The sequence below is a fragment of the Acipenser ruthenus genome, chromosome 11 (assembly GCF_902713425.1).
Source record: "Acipenser ruthenus chromosome 11, fAciRut3.2 maternal haplotype, whole genome shotgun sequence".
In the NCBI taxonomy this organism is placed as follows: domain Eukaryota; kingdom Metazoa; phylum Chordata; class Actinopteri; order Acipenseriformes; family Acipenseridae; genus Acipenser; species Acipenser ruthenus.
In genome coordinates, this window is record NC_081199.1 from 39803075 (window position 1) to 39822734 (window position 19660).

At 44.7% G+C, this 19660-nt stretch overlaps 1 protein-coding gene across 1 annotated transcript in view; it reads left to right on the plus strand.

The window, feature by feature from the left end:
* Positions 1 to 6516: 6516 nt before the first annotated feature.
* LOC117426279 (inactive phospholipase C-like protein 1) overlaps positions 6517 to 19660 on the plus strand; it is a 50030-nt gene continuing 36886 nt past the window's right edge. The window contains exon 1 of the mRNA XM_034043706.3: positions 6517 to 7568. Within this exon, the coding sequence (XP_033899597.1) occupies positions 7353 to 7568 (216 nt within the window). The 5' untranslated portion in view covers positions 6517 to 7352. The remainder of the gene's footprint in view (positions 7569 to 19660) is intronic.

The following is a 19660-nucleotide window of genomic DNA, read 5'->3' on the forward strand; positions in this document are numbered from 1 at the left end:
CACATTTAACCTCAGGCTCTGTCTACATTATTAGAAATCCTTGGGCACTAACACTCTTGTAAATACTGCCCTTTGTACTTACTGTACACTGCTTAAGCGTAATTTCAATATATGTCCAGTAGATGGTACTGTTGCATCTCTCAATGTCAGCGAGCACTTGGCCGCATTTTAAGTGGATGCGCCACTAGGGAGCCCTGACAACCCTCATTAGGGCTCAGTCTGGGGGTAAGCATGCCACCGATCTTTGATGAACAAAATATGAAACACATGTGATCCTCGGTCCAGTCTCTGAAACCCTTTGCAATCTCATTATGCTCTGACAATAGTCTCAAGTGCCAGAATTCTGAAGCTTTTGTAAAATATATATATATATTTTAACAGCATAAAACTCAGCAGAAACTGCTCCACCTGCTGTAAAGTTGCTACTGGATTTCATTGCTTTACAAGTTTGTTCGATAAATCTCTCCAGCATCCTCGCAGGGCAGACAGGATCCCTCAGACTCAGAGAGAGACCAGAGCACGGGAAATACATCAGAATTGAGGTGACTCGAGCAATCACGGAGAGGGGAAAGGAAAAGAAACAAACTCTTTGAAAGCGAGCGGTGAAAGACAAGCCTGTTGGTGTTTATGTGTGGAAGTGTCCGCTGCCCAGAGCACACAATGGGGCCATTCACACAGGGCAAACTCATGTCCTAGCTCTGCTGCCAGCTCTCCCGTCTCAGTCAGAGATGGCATGAACTGCGCTGGACACAGGCACACGGGGCAGCACTGTGCAGGGACTGCAAGCATAGAAACAGCATTCTTCTTACTATTATTATTATTGAAGGATGTTACACCCCCCACCCCCCCTTTATAACGCTGTAATCAGGAGCCATAGTTAGCAGCGCTTTCATTTTGTGTTCTGTCTTATAAGAGAATGTAAGTACCAGTATAATGGCAAATGGAAGCCATGATGACCATAGAGTCGAGGCCAGTGTCGTCACTAGGATTTACTGAGCCTTGGTGCGAGACTGTTTAGACCGACCCCCCCCCCCCCCCCCCCCCCAAAAAAAAAGATAAGAAAACGCACAGCGCAGCTCCAGCACAGCCTAAAAAAACCTTTTGAGAATAAATACATCAGCAGCAAAATCTGAATCGATCAAAAACGTATATATATATATATATATATATATATTTTATTTTTCAACAAAACATATTCTAAAGTTATTTTCAGATGACTGTGAACAAGACAGTAAGCAGTATATCCAAATCAGTTATGTAACAAGATGAATCAATTTGATTAATAACTCGATTTAGTTAATATCGAAACATATTCATAGCTTCAAATTAGTCACAAAACATAATAATCATAGGCATCAATTGGATTTTTAAATTAATGTTATCAACTACAAAAGTTAGTAAGAAAACGTTTCTATAAAAATAAAACACATGTGTATCTCAAAACCTAGCCCACAGTACACATGCATTCAATACAACTCATAAGTGAAAACATAATTCTATGAAAAACACTTAAAGCCCCTAAGTGGACTTGAGATAAAGTCCAGATTTATATAAACTCTATATTGCTATGCATTGTAATGTGTTCAAGTAAAGGGTTGACCAATATAAATTGAACTGGATGCAATATTTAAAGAATTGTATGCATTCTGTTTAATATAATTGTACACACACACGCACGCACGCACACACGCACACTTATATAATATATATTGTAGGGCCTATTGTCTTTGAAACTGATACAAACATAACTCACAAAAAAGAATAAACAAATGACTTCATTAAGTGTGTCATGATGATTCAGTGATGCGCTTGTGTGGTAGCCTCTCTGTATACAGCAGAGAGCAGCGGGAGGTCTGGCAGGCACTGCTCATGCACAGCGCTGTGCACAGAGCGCCCTGTTCATTAGCATGCTGGTGTTGCTTCTCAACGCACCGTGTCACTTGTCCTAAGAGAGCTCCATGTTGAATTCACACTGTTCTGAGTTCATGTACTGTCAATACTCGCACCCGGCCTTCACAATGTAATCCCCACACCCCCCTTTTCCAATATCTGGGCTTAATTGGTGTGATCTGCCCAGCTGCAGCTAGAAAATAGTCTTGCTATGACCGTAATGCACTGTAATCTGCAATTCCTTGTATTGGTTATGGTGCAGATGACTCGATTGGAGAGAGCGCTAATTGGGAAGAATTCGTGTTAGGGCATTAGATGGTGGCGCCGGGGTTAGATTAATAGAAGGCTGAAACAAAAGCGTTTAACCCTTATCCACCCCGAGATCTGAAGTGTCTGAACAGATTAGAGAACTTCAGTCAAAGTTGGATTCAGAGGCAGGCATGTTTCCTGCACAAACAGCTCATTGAAACACTTCAGAGCTGCTTTTTATTATCTGAAGTGTGAAGAATGACTCAGAAACTCTGCCATGAATCAAATCGTTCATAGCCAGGCGTACAGAATTGGAGACCACCAATTCTTCCCTTCCATGTCGTGTGCAATAAAGCACACGTTTTCTCTCTTACTTTGCTTTCAAATTTGTTTTTAAAGATGTAAAGCAGATAGCAGGCTATGAATAGGCTGACTACATAACGCCTCCAAGCTGAAAACAATTCTGAGGCACGCTAGGGTTTCCTTTGTGATAAGAGCAGGAGGAACTTTTTCTGAACTATTTTCAATGTACCTTATATACTGTATATATAATTTGCTTGCATGAAAGGTGTGGGACAGGCAGGCACCACGAGAGCTTATAAAAGCAAGTGAATGAGAGAGAGAGAGAGTGAGAGTGAGAGATAGTGTGAGAGAGAGAGGGAGGGGGAGAGAGAGAGCGAGAGTGAGAGAGAAAGGGAGGGGGAGAGAGAGAGAGTGAGAGAGAGTGAGAGTGAGAGGGATGGTGAGAGAGAGAGTGAGAATGAAAGAGAGTGAGAGGGAGAGAGAGCACACCTCAGTCCTGACCTGAACCCCCTTGTCTACCGTATGACCCTGACAGTTCAGCTACTAGGACCCGGAGGAGCACTGATGGTCCGAATGGCTTCCTCTCATTCTGACACTCTTTTATTCCAATTGAGGGGAATGTCCACAGGGGGTTTATTTAGGTTAAAATATGTAAAAAAAAAAACAAATTGCATTACAGAAAGTGTTGACAGCCTTCCGCTGCTACAGCAAAGACAGGATTTGTCACTTCCTGATAGAGTGACCATCACCTCCTGTGTATGCTCAGGAGAATCGAGTGTTTCAGCTGCATGCTGGTGACAGAAGCAATCTCTTTATATATACCCCCCTTGGGAAGTATTTATCAATACCAGTATAAAGACACTGACATGTGGTTGAACTATGCTCTCTTTGTCCTTATGATGAAGTGTCCAGGGCTCTGGGTGAAATCTCCATCCCTCCCTCTCAGGCACAGAGTTCTGTCACCTGAGGCTGATGTTTCACACCGTGCTGTCTCTGAGCGTTGGGGTTTTCATCCTGCAGTGTAAACTCTAAGCCACAGAGTGCTGATGAAGCCAGAGCAGCATTCCTCACTGGGGCTGGAATGAAACGCCAAGTTAATGAAGAGAGACTCACGTGAAGAACGATCCCCATAGACAGTTTCTCTTTATGAAATAAGCATACCTGCTTTAAACCAAACTTCCACCCATAGCTTCTGATATCACAAACCCAGCTTGTAAGAAAGAAAAAGCAGCGTGCCATCTGGGTATAGTGGCTTACAGTATTACATGTATGATTGTGTTCAAATTGATGAACACTAGAGATCTTGTAGATCAATATTAAGTGCTGGGTGATTAATAGGTTGCATTGACTGGGTAATAGCTGCTTTGATGACCCTTACAGAAAATGTAAGGAAACAAGCTTAGAAAAACATCTAACTCCATTGCATCTCTTTAAATATATAATGTTAATAGAAGTGCGTCTAACTAAATCATTGCCAGCACTGTACTGAAGCAAAAAGTTCCTACACTGCAGCTTTTCTGAGGGTTTGGTTTTCCACTCTCCTTTTCGAGTGCATTGCTTGAAGACTTGAAGGAGAGCTGGAAAAGCTGTGGTGGAGAAACAATCCCAACACTGCTGCCCACGTCTTTCTACTGAGCCAGCAGGGTTAGGGTTAGGGTTAGGGTTAGGGTTCTTTCTACTGAGCCAGCAGGACTCCTACAGTGAACCCCACAACAACAGCACTGCAGCTCCTCAATAGAGTACCAGCGGATTCTTAGCCATTATCTGAAACACTGAAATGTGCTACAATTGCTTTTAGTTGATTGGGAGTATTATACTAAACACATGTTCCAGCTGCTGCTTAAGAGTTACAATGGCCTCAGTCGATGACCAAGCAAAGAGCCCGTTTGAATGATTATTTCCAGAAGGTATTTGCAGAGAGGTCACAGCCCTTCAGAGAGCGTGGAGCTGACAGATTGGATGTGAATTAGCTAGGGTTGTGTGAATTAGCCAGGGTTGGGTGAATTAACCAGAGTTGGGTGAATTAGCCAGGGTTGTGTGAATTAAGCCAGGGTTGGGTGAATTAAGCCAGGGTGGTGTTTATTGTATTGGGATTCGGCCTGGTCACTGGTACGCTCACTCCTGCTCTTTTCCAGTGGAGCAGACAGGACCCGGGTTCAACGTCTCACCTGATCGATGGATTGTGGCTCGTGGCTCATTGCCTGTATTAGACATTTACATGACACACAGACACACACACGTACTAACACACAAACACACGCACACACACAAACACGCACACACACACACATACACACACACACACACACACACGCACACGCACACACATACACATGCACACACACACACACATACCCATGCACACACACACACGCACACACACACATACTAACACACACACACACACACGCACACACACACGCACACACACACACATACACATGCACACACGCACACACACACACATACCCATGCACACACACACACACACGCACACACACACACACACGCACACACACACACATACACATGCACACACGCACACACACACACATACCCATGCACACACACACACACACACACATACACACGCACACACACGTACACGCACACATACAAGCACACACGCACACACACACACGCACACACACACACATACACGCACACACACACGCACACATACACACACACGCACACATACACACACACGCGCACACACACATACTCATTTCTCCCTGGCTCAAGGAAGTGTGCAGCTGCAGCATGTAAGTAAAAGAACCCCAGTAATGTTTTCCATTTCAGTGATCATGCCACGACGACGGGAGGTACCCTGTAAGGCTGACAGACCTTTAGTACACTGTGAAAACACATCTGCAGTAATATGTATGAATGGTAACTGACCCTGACATTGAAGAATGCAGTGGATTTCACCATGTAAAGACACAGGGCTCTGTGCTGCTCCACTTGGTATAATGGCACTACTGTAGAAACTGGAGATTAGGAGACCTATTTAATGCAAAGGGTTGTGACGAACATGCATATTGATTGATATTACCAGGGAAGGCAGCCAGGGCTAGATAGATATGGAGGAACGGCAGGATGGTAGAGAGGAAATTAGGTCTAGAAAGTTCTGTTTTCAGTTCCCATACTGACTGCTTATGTTGTACCTGTCCTCTAAATGAACTTTGCTTTTAACCTGTTTTATTAAACACAGCTGTACACAATATCACCATGAATAGCACGTATGCACCTTTATTTACAGTGCTTAGCATACAATGAGAATACACTCTGGAGAAATGGCATTTGCAGTGTCCTATTCAAATTTACTTCTGCTCTATATTGTCTTTATCATCCAAGTTTAATACTGAAATTGACTAGTTGTGAAAAGGAGGATACTGAACTTAAGGAAATATCAGAGTATCGCACGGAGATCCGTGACAATTAGCAAGCGTGCTATTTTTAACCTTTTTTTCCGACTGGAAATATCAAGTGAATTTTCACAAACGCTCAAACTAATTTACACATAAATAAATGGGCAGCAGTGTGGAGTAGTGGTTAGGACACTGGACTCTTGACCGGAGGGTTGTGGGTTCAATCCCCAGTGGGGGACACTGCTGTTGTACCCTTGAGCAAGGTACTTTACCTAGATTGCTCCAGTAAAAACCCAACTGTATAAATGGGCAATTGTATGTAAAAAAAATGTGATAACTGTATAATGTGAAATAATGTGATATCTTGTAACAATTGTAAGTCGCCCTGGATAAGGGCGTCTGCTAAGAAATGAATAATAATTAATTAATAAATAAATAAATAAATAAATAAATAATAATGTTTTCTGGATTCCTGTCTTATCAACCCTCTTCTCTGAAATCATGTTCGAAATAACTCCGCCATGAGTAAATTCAGCTTGTCAATTACACCCAGCCACTCGCCCACATCTAGAGTACATCTGCATTACTTCCAAACGTGAGGCATTCCAGTACAGTGAACCAAACCACGCCTCCAGTCTCCACCCCGCGGCAGCTGATTGGCCAGCAACCTTCTCACTGACGTGTTGCTCCTGCTGAACGAGGTCCTGATTGGTGAGAGAGCACATCCCTCGCGGTAGAGGGCGGCGCCGCTGTCAGCGGTCTTGATTCTTGTCAACAGAACGCTGGCGCGCAGCACTGGCTTCCTGCGCTAACCTTAAGTAGGCGCGCTTGAGTGCAAACGAAAACTGAAAAGTACTGATCTAGACCGGCAGAAAAGGGGCACAGAGCTTGCATCTCACATTTTACAAGACGACGCATTACTGCTCTTAACAAGGATTAGTGGTTAACAGAAAGTAAACGTGCTTTGTTCAAACACCATATAAAGAGATAGCTATTTCTGTTGTAAGGGCACAGGACTTGGCATCTGCTGCTAGAACTAGACCCAAAAAGATAAGAAAAGGGAGAAGACGAAGAAGACTGTTTGTGTTTGGACTGAGAAGACAGGGGCGCTTCGACTTGTTCTGCTTCGGATAATATAAACACCCAGTCGTCCAGCTGTGAACAGTTACAAAGTCAAGTCCTCACTTGCAGAAGGAATTCGGATTGCTGCAGACAACTGGGCAGCGAGCAAGACTGGAAAGTGAAAGAGCATTCAGCTGGGCTGTCAAACTAGTGTAGCCAGACTCCGGATCAAACACAGACTGACACGCTGATCCAGTGTACAGAAACGCGCCGTTAGATCCCCTGTATACTGCCTTCGAAGAGACTTGTGTTCTTCCAGACCTTCTTCAAGCTGTTTCCCTGTGCTTGTGTCTCACTCTGGATGCTGTGCTGAAATACAAAACAAAACATATCTTATTTCCCATTGGGATTTCTAAAGATAGTATAGTAAACAGCATCACTGTTTAATTTCTTTGAATATTTTCACCGTTGCCAGCTATGTCTGAGAATAAGTACGATGGGAGGTGCAGTGATGAAGAATCGGACCCGGGACCGCTGTGCCCCACGCCGGGGCGCTCAGGAAGGGCAGGGCGGCGGAGCGGGGTGACTGTACCGGCAGCGGACCGCTCCAGTCCCGGCGGCTCGGCAGCGGATACAGAAGCCAGCCTTATCGAGGCTGCAAAGGCGACGCCGCGAAGAAGCAGCATTATAAAGGTAAGCCAACAAAAAAAAAAAGTTTATTTCAGTAATTTTTTTAAATCGAAAAACAGAGACAAAAAATAGTATTATATGAATGATGTTATTAATAATAAATAGAACTGCATAAAACGTGTTGTGTCCTATCTTATTGATATACTGTACCAGTGTACTCGCAAGTCAGAGAGTTACATACTGTACACTGTAGTTTTGAGCTGAGTCAAGAGCTAATCATTGACTTCTTTGATCATTGACAGCAGAACGGTCAACAGCCATTCTTTCCCCTCGTTACGCCCGCTGGGCTCAGATCACTTGTATTGAAGCAAAATACCATGTATCTCACTACACTAATGCGCATGAAGGCTGTACAACTCGAGGCTAATGGAGCTCCACGTACAATATGGCAATTTGGATTTAGAATTGAAGCAAGCCTGTTCGTTTTGCATTAAAATACTATAAGTACTACGGGTAGTTTGACAGAAGCAGGTGTTGAAACCCATGCAGCATGTTTAATGAGCAGCAGGATACTGGTGCCGTGTCTCAGTGCAGTGTGTTTAAACCTTATCTCTTTTTCTTAGATGCTACTGTTTAGTTAGTATTTAGTTTTAGTGTATACATACAGGCTCCTAAAGAACTCAAAAAGGTTGCACAGCTCCGATGCACATGACCTTGGATCAGTGCATACATTCAAACACACTATAGGCTACACGAGTGGTGCGCAAACTTTTTAAATCCCGCCCCCTTTTTTAGCATACATTTTGTCGCCCCCCCCCCCCCCATATAAAAACGTTAGATCTCAACTTTGTATTTTAACGGGTGTTTTTTTCAAGATTTCGTGTAAATCGCGGATTTTTTCCTTAATTACAAAATCCCAGATTTAGCTAAATACAGACGTGTATCACAAATTCAACATTTAAAATCAGTCTAGAATTTTTTTTTTTTTTTACACTTCGAGTGAACATTTTGACATGTTAAACTTGGGTTTCTAACAAATAAATCTGGGAACTTAAACATTTTGTTTACACTTGGCAAGGCAATATTTAGCTAACACTTCTAACAAGTAAATCAGTGAAAAAATAATGTAACTTAAATCTTTTTTTTTTTTTTAACTTGACGATTCAACATTTACCTGACAGATAACTCTGAAAAACCTTATTGTTCAGCAACTAAATCTTGGGTTTTCACAAAATAAAGCATGCACACCATTAGTCATGAAAAGAAAAAAATGTCTCTTTTTGCTCCTTTTGTGGAGACGAAATATAATAAATAAAACACAAAAGAGCATGTGTACACCACACACTAAAAAAAGGAAAGAGTTCGGGGAATACCACCGGCTTGTGAAAGAGCTAATGTGAATATTATTATTGGTCAACATTATTAAAACAAAGAAGCGTCATTTTACAGAAATACGAAACCAGTGTGTCACTTAACTAAAATTAAGGTGAAATAGAGATACCATCAATTTCCAATTGTTCTGCTATTTCTTGACATGTGGCGTCCTTCTTTTTATTGTCTTTAACCACGGACACTGGCATCATAAAGAACATTATATTTTTCGACTTTAATAATTAAATTCTCATTAATGTCGATTTTTATATTTGTGTGGTAATGTCTGCGTGAGCAAGACACTGACAGTCTGACAGCCCCTACCTTTGACCTTATTTCTGATTGGTCCATTGCGACGTGAACAGCGCGTGGCAAAATACAAATCAAACAAATGTATTTCTATATGTGTTCGCTTCATTCGCGCCGCTTGCTTCGCTTGCGTTGTGCTTTAGTTTTAATTATTTTTGCTCCCGTCTGGTGTGCATAGCTCTTTTTAACATGCAAGCCCATGCCCATTGACGTGTTTGATTTGGCAACATTTATGTATTTAGCTATTTTTTTTTTTACAGAACTGCAGCTTTAGTCATAGTCACGCCCCCCAGTTTGCGCACCACTGGGCTACACCACTGTCTTTCTGATGCACTCAAAGACACCACCCTATTGCCATACTTAGTACAGCAAGACAGCAGTAGCACCCCCCCACTGTTCAGTTCAGTATACAGACACATTCCTTCCCTCGCTGGCTTCCACCAAGCCAGTGTTCAGAGACTGGTATTTTTCTAGTGTTTTGTTTGTAGTGATTTGCCCAAACACAAGAGTGTCTTGTTTGTTTTAAATCTCCCTGGACCTGCGCCATGGATAACAGCTATTAAAAGCACAGCCTTTTCATTTCCGAGCGCTTGCGGTTTGGAGTCACGGTCAGGCTGAGGCTGCTGCGTTGCCCGACGCACAGAGTTAATATATATATATATATATATATATATATATATATATATATATATATATATATATATATATTGAGCCAGTCCAGCCAGCATTGGGCAGAGTGTGTGGGAGCTGTCAGCAGAGACGCCCAGTCCTGAGCAGAAGGGTTCGAGCTCTGCTTTCATTGTATTCTGTGTGAGAATGCATATCAGCTGGATATTATGTCAATGTTTGTCCTTCCTACAAAACCAACAACATACAACTACTAAACAGTATTGCTTTAATACAGTACCTACAGTACAGCACAGTCCCCACATAGACAGCTGCTTGTGGAGTTAGTTGTTTGGACTCCCTGAGTTGTAAAATGTATTCATTTCAGAACCCAATAGTGACTGTATTTCTGGTACACTAAAATATACCATAGCCGAGCAGATGGAGGCAACACAATGCAAACCTCGCTGTGCTTTCTTGGATGAGGAGCTCAAAGACAAGTTTTCCAATGCAGCCCCTGGACTGAGCTGAGAGGCTGATTGGAATATCCCTGTATCTGGTATGATGATTGCAGATTTGAATATCCCTGTATCTGGTATGATGATTGCAGATTTGAATATCCCTGTATCTGGTATGATGATTGCAGATTTGAATATCCCTGTATCTGGTATGATGATTGCAGATTTGAATATCCCTGTATCTGGTATGATCGCCGCTCTGATTGCAGATTGGAATATCCCTGTATCTGGTATGATGATTGCAGATTTGAATATCCCTGTATCTGGTATGATGATTGCAGATTTGAATATCCCTGTCTCTGGTATGATGATTTCAGATTGGAATATCCCTGTCTCTGGTATTATAGCCGCTCTGATTGCAGGGAACCTTGTCCAAGAGATAAGACTCCCACAGACACTGCTGCAGCGCAACCGGGAGCTACAGGACAGTACAGCAACCCCTTCAGGTGCACAAGGAATGGAGAGCTTGTTCAAACGGTTCATTCATCCTTTGTACCTTAATTTTAATGATCTTGGTTAGATCTCAGGAATGAACTAATTATTTCCTCCTGCCTGAAGTTTATTTTTGTGTTACATGAAAAAGCTCATTTCAATGCACGTGTCTCAAACCCCAGCCCCCTTTATCTAGCCGGTACCAGGGTATTTCAGCTCAGCCGCTGTACTGTAAGTGACAGTTTCAGGGAAGTCTATTTGTGACTGCTCACAGTAGCCTGCACAGTAATCAGTCTGTATTTTGAATCAGTGGCTACATCTGCTCCTGCCCCAGTCTGGCTAACAAGGTGAGATTGTAATTAATTTCTAGCAGCTGATCCAACAAGCTCCTATTGCGTGGATGACAGACTCCTAATGCACGACACAAATAGAGGATCCGTGCTATTCCCCGCCCTGCTGTTCTGTGTTGGATTAAACGGCAGTGTCCCACATACATGTTCAGTTATGCATTCAGTTATAATCCTATTGGAAGTGACTCTGCAGCAGCAGCAGCAGTTGTTGATGCATAGTTCACCCCCTAGTCTCTGTAAGTCGCTTTGGATAAAAGCGTGTGCTATAAATAATAATAATAATTTTGCAGCTGTTGGAGGTTACAAAAGTCATCTGTAAAAACAAACTGGACAAAAAAACACGTTATTGCCTCTTATTCCAGTGTTTGTATATTGATTTACAAAATCACAGGAAACTTGTACAAAGATGCAGGATTGTAAATGATCAGCCTTCTGAATATGTGCTTACCGTGGCAAGAACAGAAGCAGCAATGGCAAGAACAGAAGCAGCACAGGGAGGTTTCATTGGGAGTTTAGTTTGGCATTGCATTTGTAAAATTTCACCGTTTTCAACTGCTACATAACTAGACTTTTTATTTTCTCCCAAACCCACTGCTTTTTGCAACTGTACCTAGCTTGTGTATGCAAGGTCTGCCTCTGTTTTATAGATTACACTAATTGCTGTCATTAAGTGAGTATGCACGAGTTTAACATGCTTGTTATGCAGAAGGAATCACCCCCCCCCCCCCCCCCACCTCCTCAAATTGAACACCCTTCTACTATATAAAGAGACAATTTAATGAGCTGGAAAAAAATTCTCTGAAAAGCAGCTAACTGGAGGAACTGTGTGCTGGAGACCTGTAATTTGGAAAAGATATGTTAGCATCTGATTAAAGTAAAAGAAAGTGGATGAATTAATCATGCAGATATGTTATGCAGCTGAACTATGTCTTAGATCTTTAAAATTATCTACTGATTGCTGCAGTATTACTAGATCACTGATTGTTCTGAGACTTTGTTCAGGTGGGTGTAGCAATAAAGAAGAGAACTAGACACACCGACATACGCACACACACACACACACACACACACACACACACACACACACACACACAGACACACAGACACACACACACACAGACACACAGACACACACACACACACACACACACACACAGACATACACACACACACACAGACACACACACACACACACAGACATACACACACACACACACACACACAGACATACACACACATACACACACACGCGCACACACACACACAGACACACACACACACACGCACAGACACACAGAGACATACACACAGACACACACACACACACACACACACAGACATACACATACGCACACACATACACACACACACACACACACACAGACACACACACACACACATACACTATCCCCAATTCTGCAAATTATTATTATTATTATTATTATTATTTATTTATTAGCAAACACCCTTATCCAGGGCGACTTACAATTGTTACAAAATATCACAGTACAAAGTATCACAGTACAAAATATCACATTGTAAAATACCAGGTTGCAGAATATCACATTACAGATAAGAGCAGTTCTAAGGTACAGTAAAACCAGTAGAAAATAAGATCGAATTCAAATAACTTTATTGGGGGTTGGAGTCCACATCACCCAGTGATGTAAGCATTTGAATCAAAACTAATCTCAACACTGAAGACACAGCGAGAGGCCTCTCGTTGGAAATGGTTTTATTTCTTTCAGTATATCGATTGAGCGGGCGATATCTAGATTGAGGGGATGCTATCCAGTTGCACACAGTCGTTCTGCGTGCAGTGAATACAGATATGTTGTCTGCAGAACTCTTGCAAAAACAAACCAGACCACCTAATTATGAGTCCTCTTGAAAAGTGAATGTGTGTGTTTCAAACTGCTGAAGGATTGTATTAAAGGGCTTTGATTACTTTACAGAGCTCAGAAAACCTGGATTCCACTGAAGCCCTGCAGGGTCTTTCAGGGATGGGAATGAAACTCCATTGCAGAGCAGTTTGATCCATTTCTGGTTTTACTATGAGTCTAATAAGACACACCTTAAGTCCCTTTCACACTGGCACTCCTACCCGGGTGCCAGCGTGAGACAAAATACATGATGGCTGTTTGTAAGCCAGTGACATAACAAACTGCCACGCCTGCGTGAAGGTTTCACTTCCACAAGGAACGTTTCGGTTTATTCTGTTTAGTCATATCTTTGTTGCTTGAGACACACCACGAGCCAGATTGCAGCAGGGATGAAGAAACGTTTGCTCTAATCAACATTTGAGCCGACGGTTCAATCCAGAGAAGCTCGGATGGAAGCGTCTGTAACAAGCTGCTTCCAGGGCATTGATATATGCATTGTGTACTTGCACTGTCACCCAGGTCAACTCTGCTTCTTTAAAAGCAGTGTGAAATCATGTAGCCAACCCGCATGACGCCGGGTCCCGGTAGGGTTTGACTTGGGTAGAGCTTACCAGCTTATTTACACCCCTGCCTTTGTTTTCCAATCAGTGCGTTTAGTTTTGGAAGAGCCAGCAGCAGACAAATATTTTTATTAGTACAGCAATCACCAGTGCCACTTCATAGCCAAGGCCAGTGTTTTCTGTTTATTACCTGTGAACAATGTGCTGGCTGTTTCGTGCCTCATTTTATACCCTCTTTATAAACTAAAAAAAAGCTTTCACCTGCCACACCTCAGGAATATTAACCCCTATAGGATCATATCATTAAAACAGTTTTAAGTTGGAGAGCCTGTTTGCTGGAAGATTTTGATTAGACTGTGCCTAGGATTCAATTGTAATTATGGTTAAAGTAAAGTATCAATTAACAAACACCTGTGGTAAGATATATTTTTGCCATTTTATGCAGTGTTATCATAACATAACTGCACACTGTTACCAAACACCTAGATTCAATCTGAGTTCTACGTAACAGGGCGACCACACAAATCGAGCCTCTTAACCACTGTGCAAAAGAGCCTTTGTGGCTATAGAGCTTTTAACCTCATCTTAGGTCAACGACAGGACAGAACTCATAACGGCAGCGACTCTTCAGTGTATCACACAGCACTGCCCGCTATCGTCAGTGTATCACACAGCACTGCTCGCTATCGTCAGTGTATCACACAGCACTGCCCGCTATCGTCAGTGTATCACACAGCACTGCTCGCTATCGTCAGTGTATCACACAGCACTGCCCGCTATTGTCAGTGTATCACACAGCACTGCCCGCTATCGTCAGTGTATCACACAGCACTGCTTGCTATCGTCAGTGTATCACACAGCACTGCCCGCTATCGTCAGTGTATCACACAGCACTGCCCGCTATCGTCAGTGTATCACACAGCACTGCCCGCTATTGTCAGTGTATCACACAGCACTGCCCGCTATCGTCAGTGTATCACACAGCACTGCTTGCTATCGTCAGTGTATCACACAGCACTGCCCGCTATCGTCAGTGTATCACACAGCACTGCCCGCTATCGTCAGTGTATCACACAGCACTGCTTGCTATCGTCAGTGTATCACACAGCACTGCCCGCTATCGTCAGTGTATCACACAGCACTGCCCGCTATCGTCAGTGTATCACACAGCACTGCCCGCTATCGTCAGTGTATCACACAGCACTGCCCGCTATCGTCAGTGTATCACACAGCACTGCCCGCTATCGTCAGTGTATAACACAGCACTGCCCGCTATCGTCAGTGTATCACACAGCACTGCCCGCTATCGTCAGTGTATCACACAGCGCTGCCCGCTATCGTCAGTGTATCACACAGCACTGCCCGCTATCGTCAGTGTATCACACAGCACTGCTTGCTATCGTCAGTGTATCACACAGCACTGCCCGCTGTCGTCAGTGTATCACACAGCACTGCCCGCTATCGTCAGTGTATCACACAGCACTGCCCGCTATCGTCAGTGTATCACACAGCACTGCCCGCTATCGTCAGTGTATCACACAGCACTGCCCGCTATCGTCAGTGTATCACACAGCACTGCTCGCTATCGTCAGTGTATCACACAGCACTGCCCGCTATCGTCAGTGTATCACACAGCACTGCTCGCTATCGTCAGTGTATCACACAGCACTGCCCGCTATCGTCAGTGTATCACACAGCACTGCCCGCTATCGTCAGTGTATCACACAGCACTGCTCGCTATCGTCAGTGTATCACACAGCACTGCCCGCTATTGTCAGTGTATCACACAGCACTGCCCGCTATCGTCAGTGTATCACACAGCACTGCTTGCTATCGTCAGTGTATCACACAGCACTGCCCGCTATCGTCAGTGTATCACACAGCACTGCCCGCTATCGTCAGTGTATCACACAGCACTGCCCGCTATTGTCAGTGTATCACACAGCACTGCCCGCTATCGTCAGTGTATCACACAGCACTGCTTGCTATCGTCAGTGTATCACACAGCACTGCCCGCTATCGTCAGTGTATCACACAGCACTGCCCGCTATCGTCAGTGTATCACACAGCACTGCTTGCTATCGTCAGTGTATCACACAGCACTGCCCGCTATCGTCAGTGTATCACACAGCACTGCCCGCTATCGTCAGTGTATCACACAGCACTGCCCGCTATCGTCAGTGTATCACACAGCACTGCCCGCTATCGTCAGTGTATCACACAGCACTGCCCGCTATCGTCAGTGTATAACACAGCACTGCCCGCTATCGTCAGTGTATCACACAGCACTGCCCGCTATCGTCAGTGTATCACACAGCGCTGCCCGCTATCGTCAGTGTATCACACAGCACTGCCCGCTATCGTCAGTGTATCACACAGCACTGCTTGCTATCGTCAGTGTATCACACAGCACTGCCCGCTGTCGTCAGTGTATCACACAGCACTGCCCGCTATCGTCAGTGTATCACACAGCACTGCCCGCTATCGTCAGTGTATCACACAGCACTGCCCGCTATCGTCAGTGTATCACACAGCACTGCCCGCTATCGTCAGTGTATCACACAGCACTGCTCGCTATCGTCAGTGTATCACACAGCACTGCCCGCTATCGTCAGTGTATCACACAGCACTGCTCGCTATCGTCAGTGTATCACACAGCACTGCCCGCTATCGTCAGTGTATCACACAGCACTGCCCGCTATCGTCAGTGTATCACACAGCACTGCTCGCTATCGTCAGTGTATCACACAGCACTGCCCGCTGTCGTCAGTGTATCACACAGCACTGCCCGCTATCGTCAGTGTATCACACAGCACTGCCCGCTATCGTCAGTGTATCACACAGCACTGCCCGCTATCGTCAGTGTATCACACAGCACTGCCCGCTATCGTCAGTGTATCACACAGCACTGCCCGCTATCGTCAGTGTATCACACAGCACTGCTCGCTATCGTCAGTGTATCACACAGCACTGCCCGCTATCGTCAGTGTATCACACAGCACTGCCCGCTATCGTCAGTGTATCACACAGCACTGCTCGCTATCGTCAGTGTATCACACAGCACTGCCCGCTATCGTCAGTGTATCACACAGCACTGCCCGCTATCGTCAGTGTATCACACAGCACTGCTCGCTATCGTCAGTGTATCACACAGCACTGCCCGCTATCGTCAGTGTATCACACAGCACTGCCCGCTATCGTCAGTGTATCACACAGCACTGCTCGCTATCGTCAGTGTATCACACAGCACTGCTCGCTATCGTCAGTGTATCACACAGCACTGCCCGCTATCGTCAGTGTATCACACAGCACTGCTCGCTATCGTCAGTGTATCACACAGCACTGCCCGCTATCGTCAGTGTATCACACAGCACTGCCCGCTATCGTCAGTGTATCACACAGCACTGCTCGCTATCGTCAGTGTATCACACAGCACTGCTCGCTATCGTCAGTGTATCACACAGCACTGCCCGCTATCGTCAGTGTATCACACAGCACTGCCCGCTATCGTCAGTGTATCACACAGCACTGCTCGCTATCGTCAGTGTATCACACAGCACTGCCCGCTATCGTCAGTGTATCACACAGCACTGCCCGCTATCGTCAGTGTATCACACAGCACTGCTCGCTATCGTCAGTGTATCACACAGCACTGCTCGCTATCGTCAGTGTATCACACAGCACTGCCCGCTATCGTCAGTGTATCACACAGCACTGCCCGCTATCGTCAGTGTATCACACAGCACTGCCCGCTATCGTCAGTGTATCACACAGCACTGCCCGCTATCGTCAGTGTATCACACAGCACTGCTCGCTATCGTCAGTGTATCACACAGCACTGCTCGCTATCGTCAGTGTATCACACAGCACTGCCCGCTATCGTCAGTGTATCACACAGCACTGCTCGCTATCGTCAGTGTATCACACAGCACTGCCCGCTATCGTCAGTGTATCACACAGCACTGCCCGCTATCGTCAGTGTATCACACAGCACTGCCCGCTATCGTCAGTGTATCACACAGCACTGCCCGCTATCGTCAGTGTATCACACAGCACTGCTCGCTATCGTCAGTGTATCACACAGCACTGCCCGCTATCGTCAGTGTATCACACAGCACTGCTCGCTATCGTCAGTGTATCACACAGCACTGCTCGCTATCGTCAGTGTATCACACAGCACTGCTCGCTATCGTCAGTGTATCACACAGCACTGCTCGCTATCGTCAGTGTATCACACAGCACTGCCCGCTATCGTCAGTGTATCACACAGCACTGCCCGCTATCGTCAGTGTATCACACAGCACTGCCCGCTATCGTCAGTGTATCACACAGCACTGCTCGCTATCGTCAGTGTATCACACAGCACTGCCCGCTATCGTCAGTGTATCACACAGCACTGCTCGCTATCGTCAGTGTATCACACAGCACTGCCCGCTATCGTCAGTGTATCACACAGCACTGCCCGCTATCGTCAGTGTATCACACAGCACTGCCCGCTATCGTCAGTGTATCACACAGCACTGCTCGCTATCGTCAGTGTATCACACAGCACTGCTCGCTATCGTCAGTGTATCACACAGCACTGCTCGCTATCGTCAGTGTATCACACAGCACTGCCCGCTACCAGGGTTGGGGTCAGTTATTTTTTCAATTCCAGTTCCATTTCCAATTCCTTTTTAAAATAAATTCCAATTCGCTTTTGACTTGTACTAAGGTAATGTGTTGCCACTGTGAGAAGCTCATTATAACAGAATGCTGCTCATTGCAATTTTGATCAATGATGTGTTGGAATTGATTAAAAGGGAACGGGAATTAGAATTGGAATTGGAATTGATTTGGAAATAGAACTGGAATTGAAAAACAGGAATTGAGCCCCACCCTGCCCGCAACACTTTGTGTATGTCTCCACTCTCATATCCAGTCCAACAGATGGGTATTGTCTCCCTGGAGCTAAGTGAAGCATGCCCCTTGTTTAATACTTTGGACAGGATATCATCCACCTTCTTCCAAAAAGATAAAAGGCGCTTTGAAACCATTATTGTGGAAATGTTTTGCTGGTAAGATCAGGTTGTAGATTAAAATGAGTTTCCAAAGAGGATTTGAAAAAAAAAACAAAACATATGCTCATCTGTTAGCTACTGTATTTACAGTCAATAAGCTAAAGAGTGACAATACTAAAATATAACGCGACCAGGAGTGTGGCAAGCTTATGGTTTAGGCAGATGGTCACTTCCCAGATCTCTTGAGTAATCACACCTGCTTGAATTCCAGCTCTCCAGCACACTGACGGAAACCTTCCAGCTACCTGGAGCCCCTGCCCAGCGCCCAGCCTGACCGGTAATGCAGTCCTGCCCAGCAGAACCCCTGCTGAGTTACACCTGCGTGCGCTGTTCATTCTACAATTGTGCTGCACAGTGCAGCGTGTGTCCGGCAGCCGCTGTCATCTTCGCATTGTCTTCTTATGCTCTTAGTGCTCTAAATCTAATCTCAGTTGGAGGATTAGCAACAAGCTGCTCACACTCTGCCTTCAAATACATTACAGAGCCCTGTATTCAGCGCTAATCCCCTCTCCGGGACGTACGGCATTCATTGAGCTGAAAACAGGGACTGAACTCTAGTGGAAGACTTGTAATTGGGCACTGTACAGAACTTGGACTATTATTTATAAAAAGGCACAGTGAGCTAGTGTGGTCTATTTTAATGATCTAAAACAGTGGCAGATCTAAATACCTCATCCACTGTTCCACTCATTAAAATAGAGACGAAGGGAGGTTGTGTGTTCTTACAGGCTGGAGTCGATCAAGCTGAGTTTGAGTGAGTGTGATGGAACATGTGTTTTTGTCAGTGAGCTCACAGAACCTCATATATAATTATGTTAGCAGAACACAGCCAACAACTTGACATTTGAGATCAAATAACATTAACACATGTGGAGCAGATTTTAACATCATTCTCAGGCTTTGCATAGGAAGACCAGTTTCGCCAAAAGGTGCAACCTGACTGCAGTCCTGTACTTCAGGGTGCTTTCCGAAGTTCACCCAGCTGAACAGCACGTTCAGCTTCCTCTTACCGAAACCTCCACAGGGCAGTTTTCAGAAATGTTGGGCGGACTAGCAAGGCTTCTGA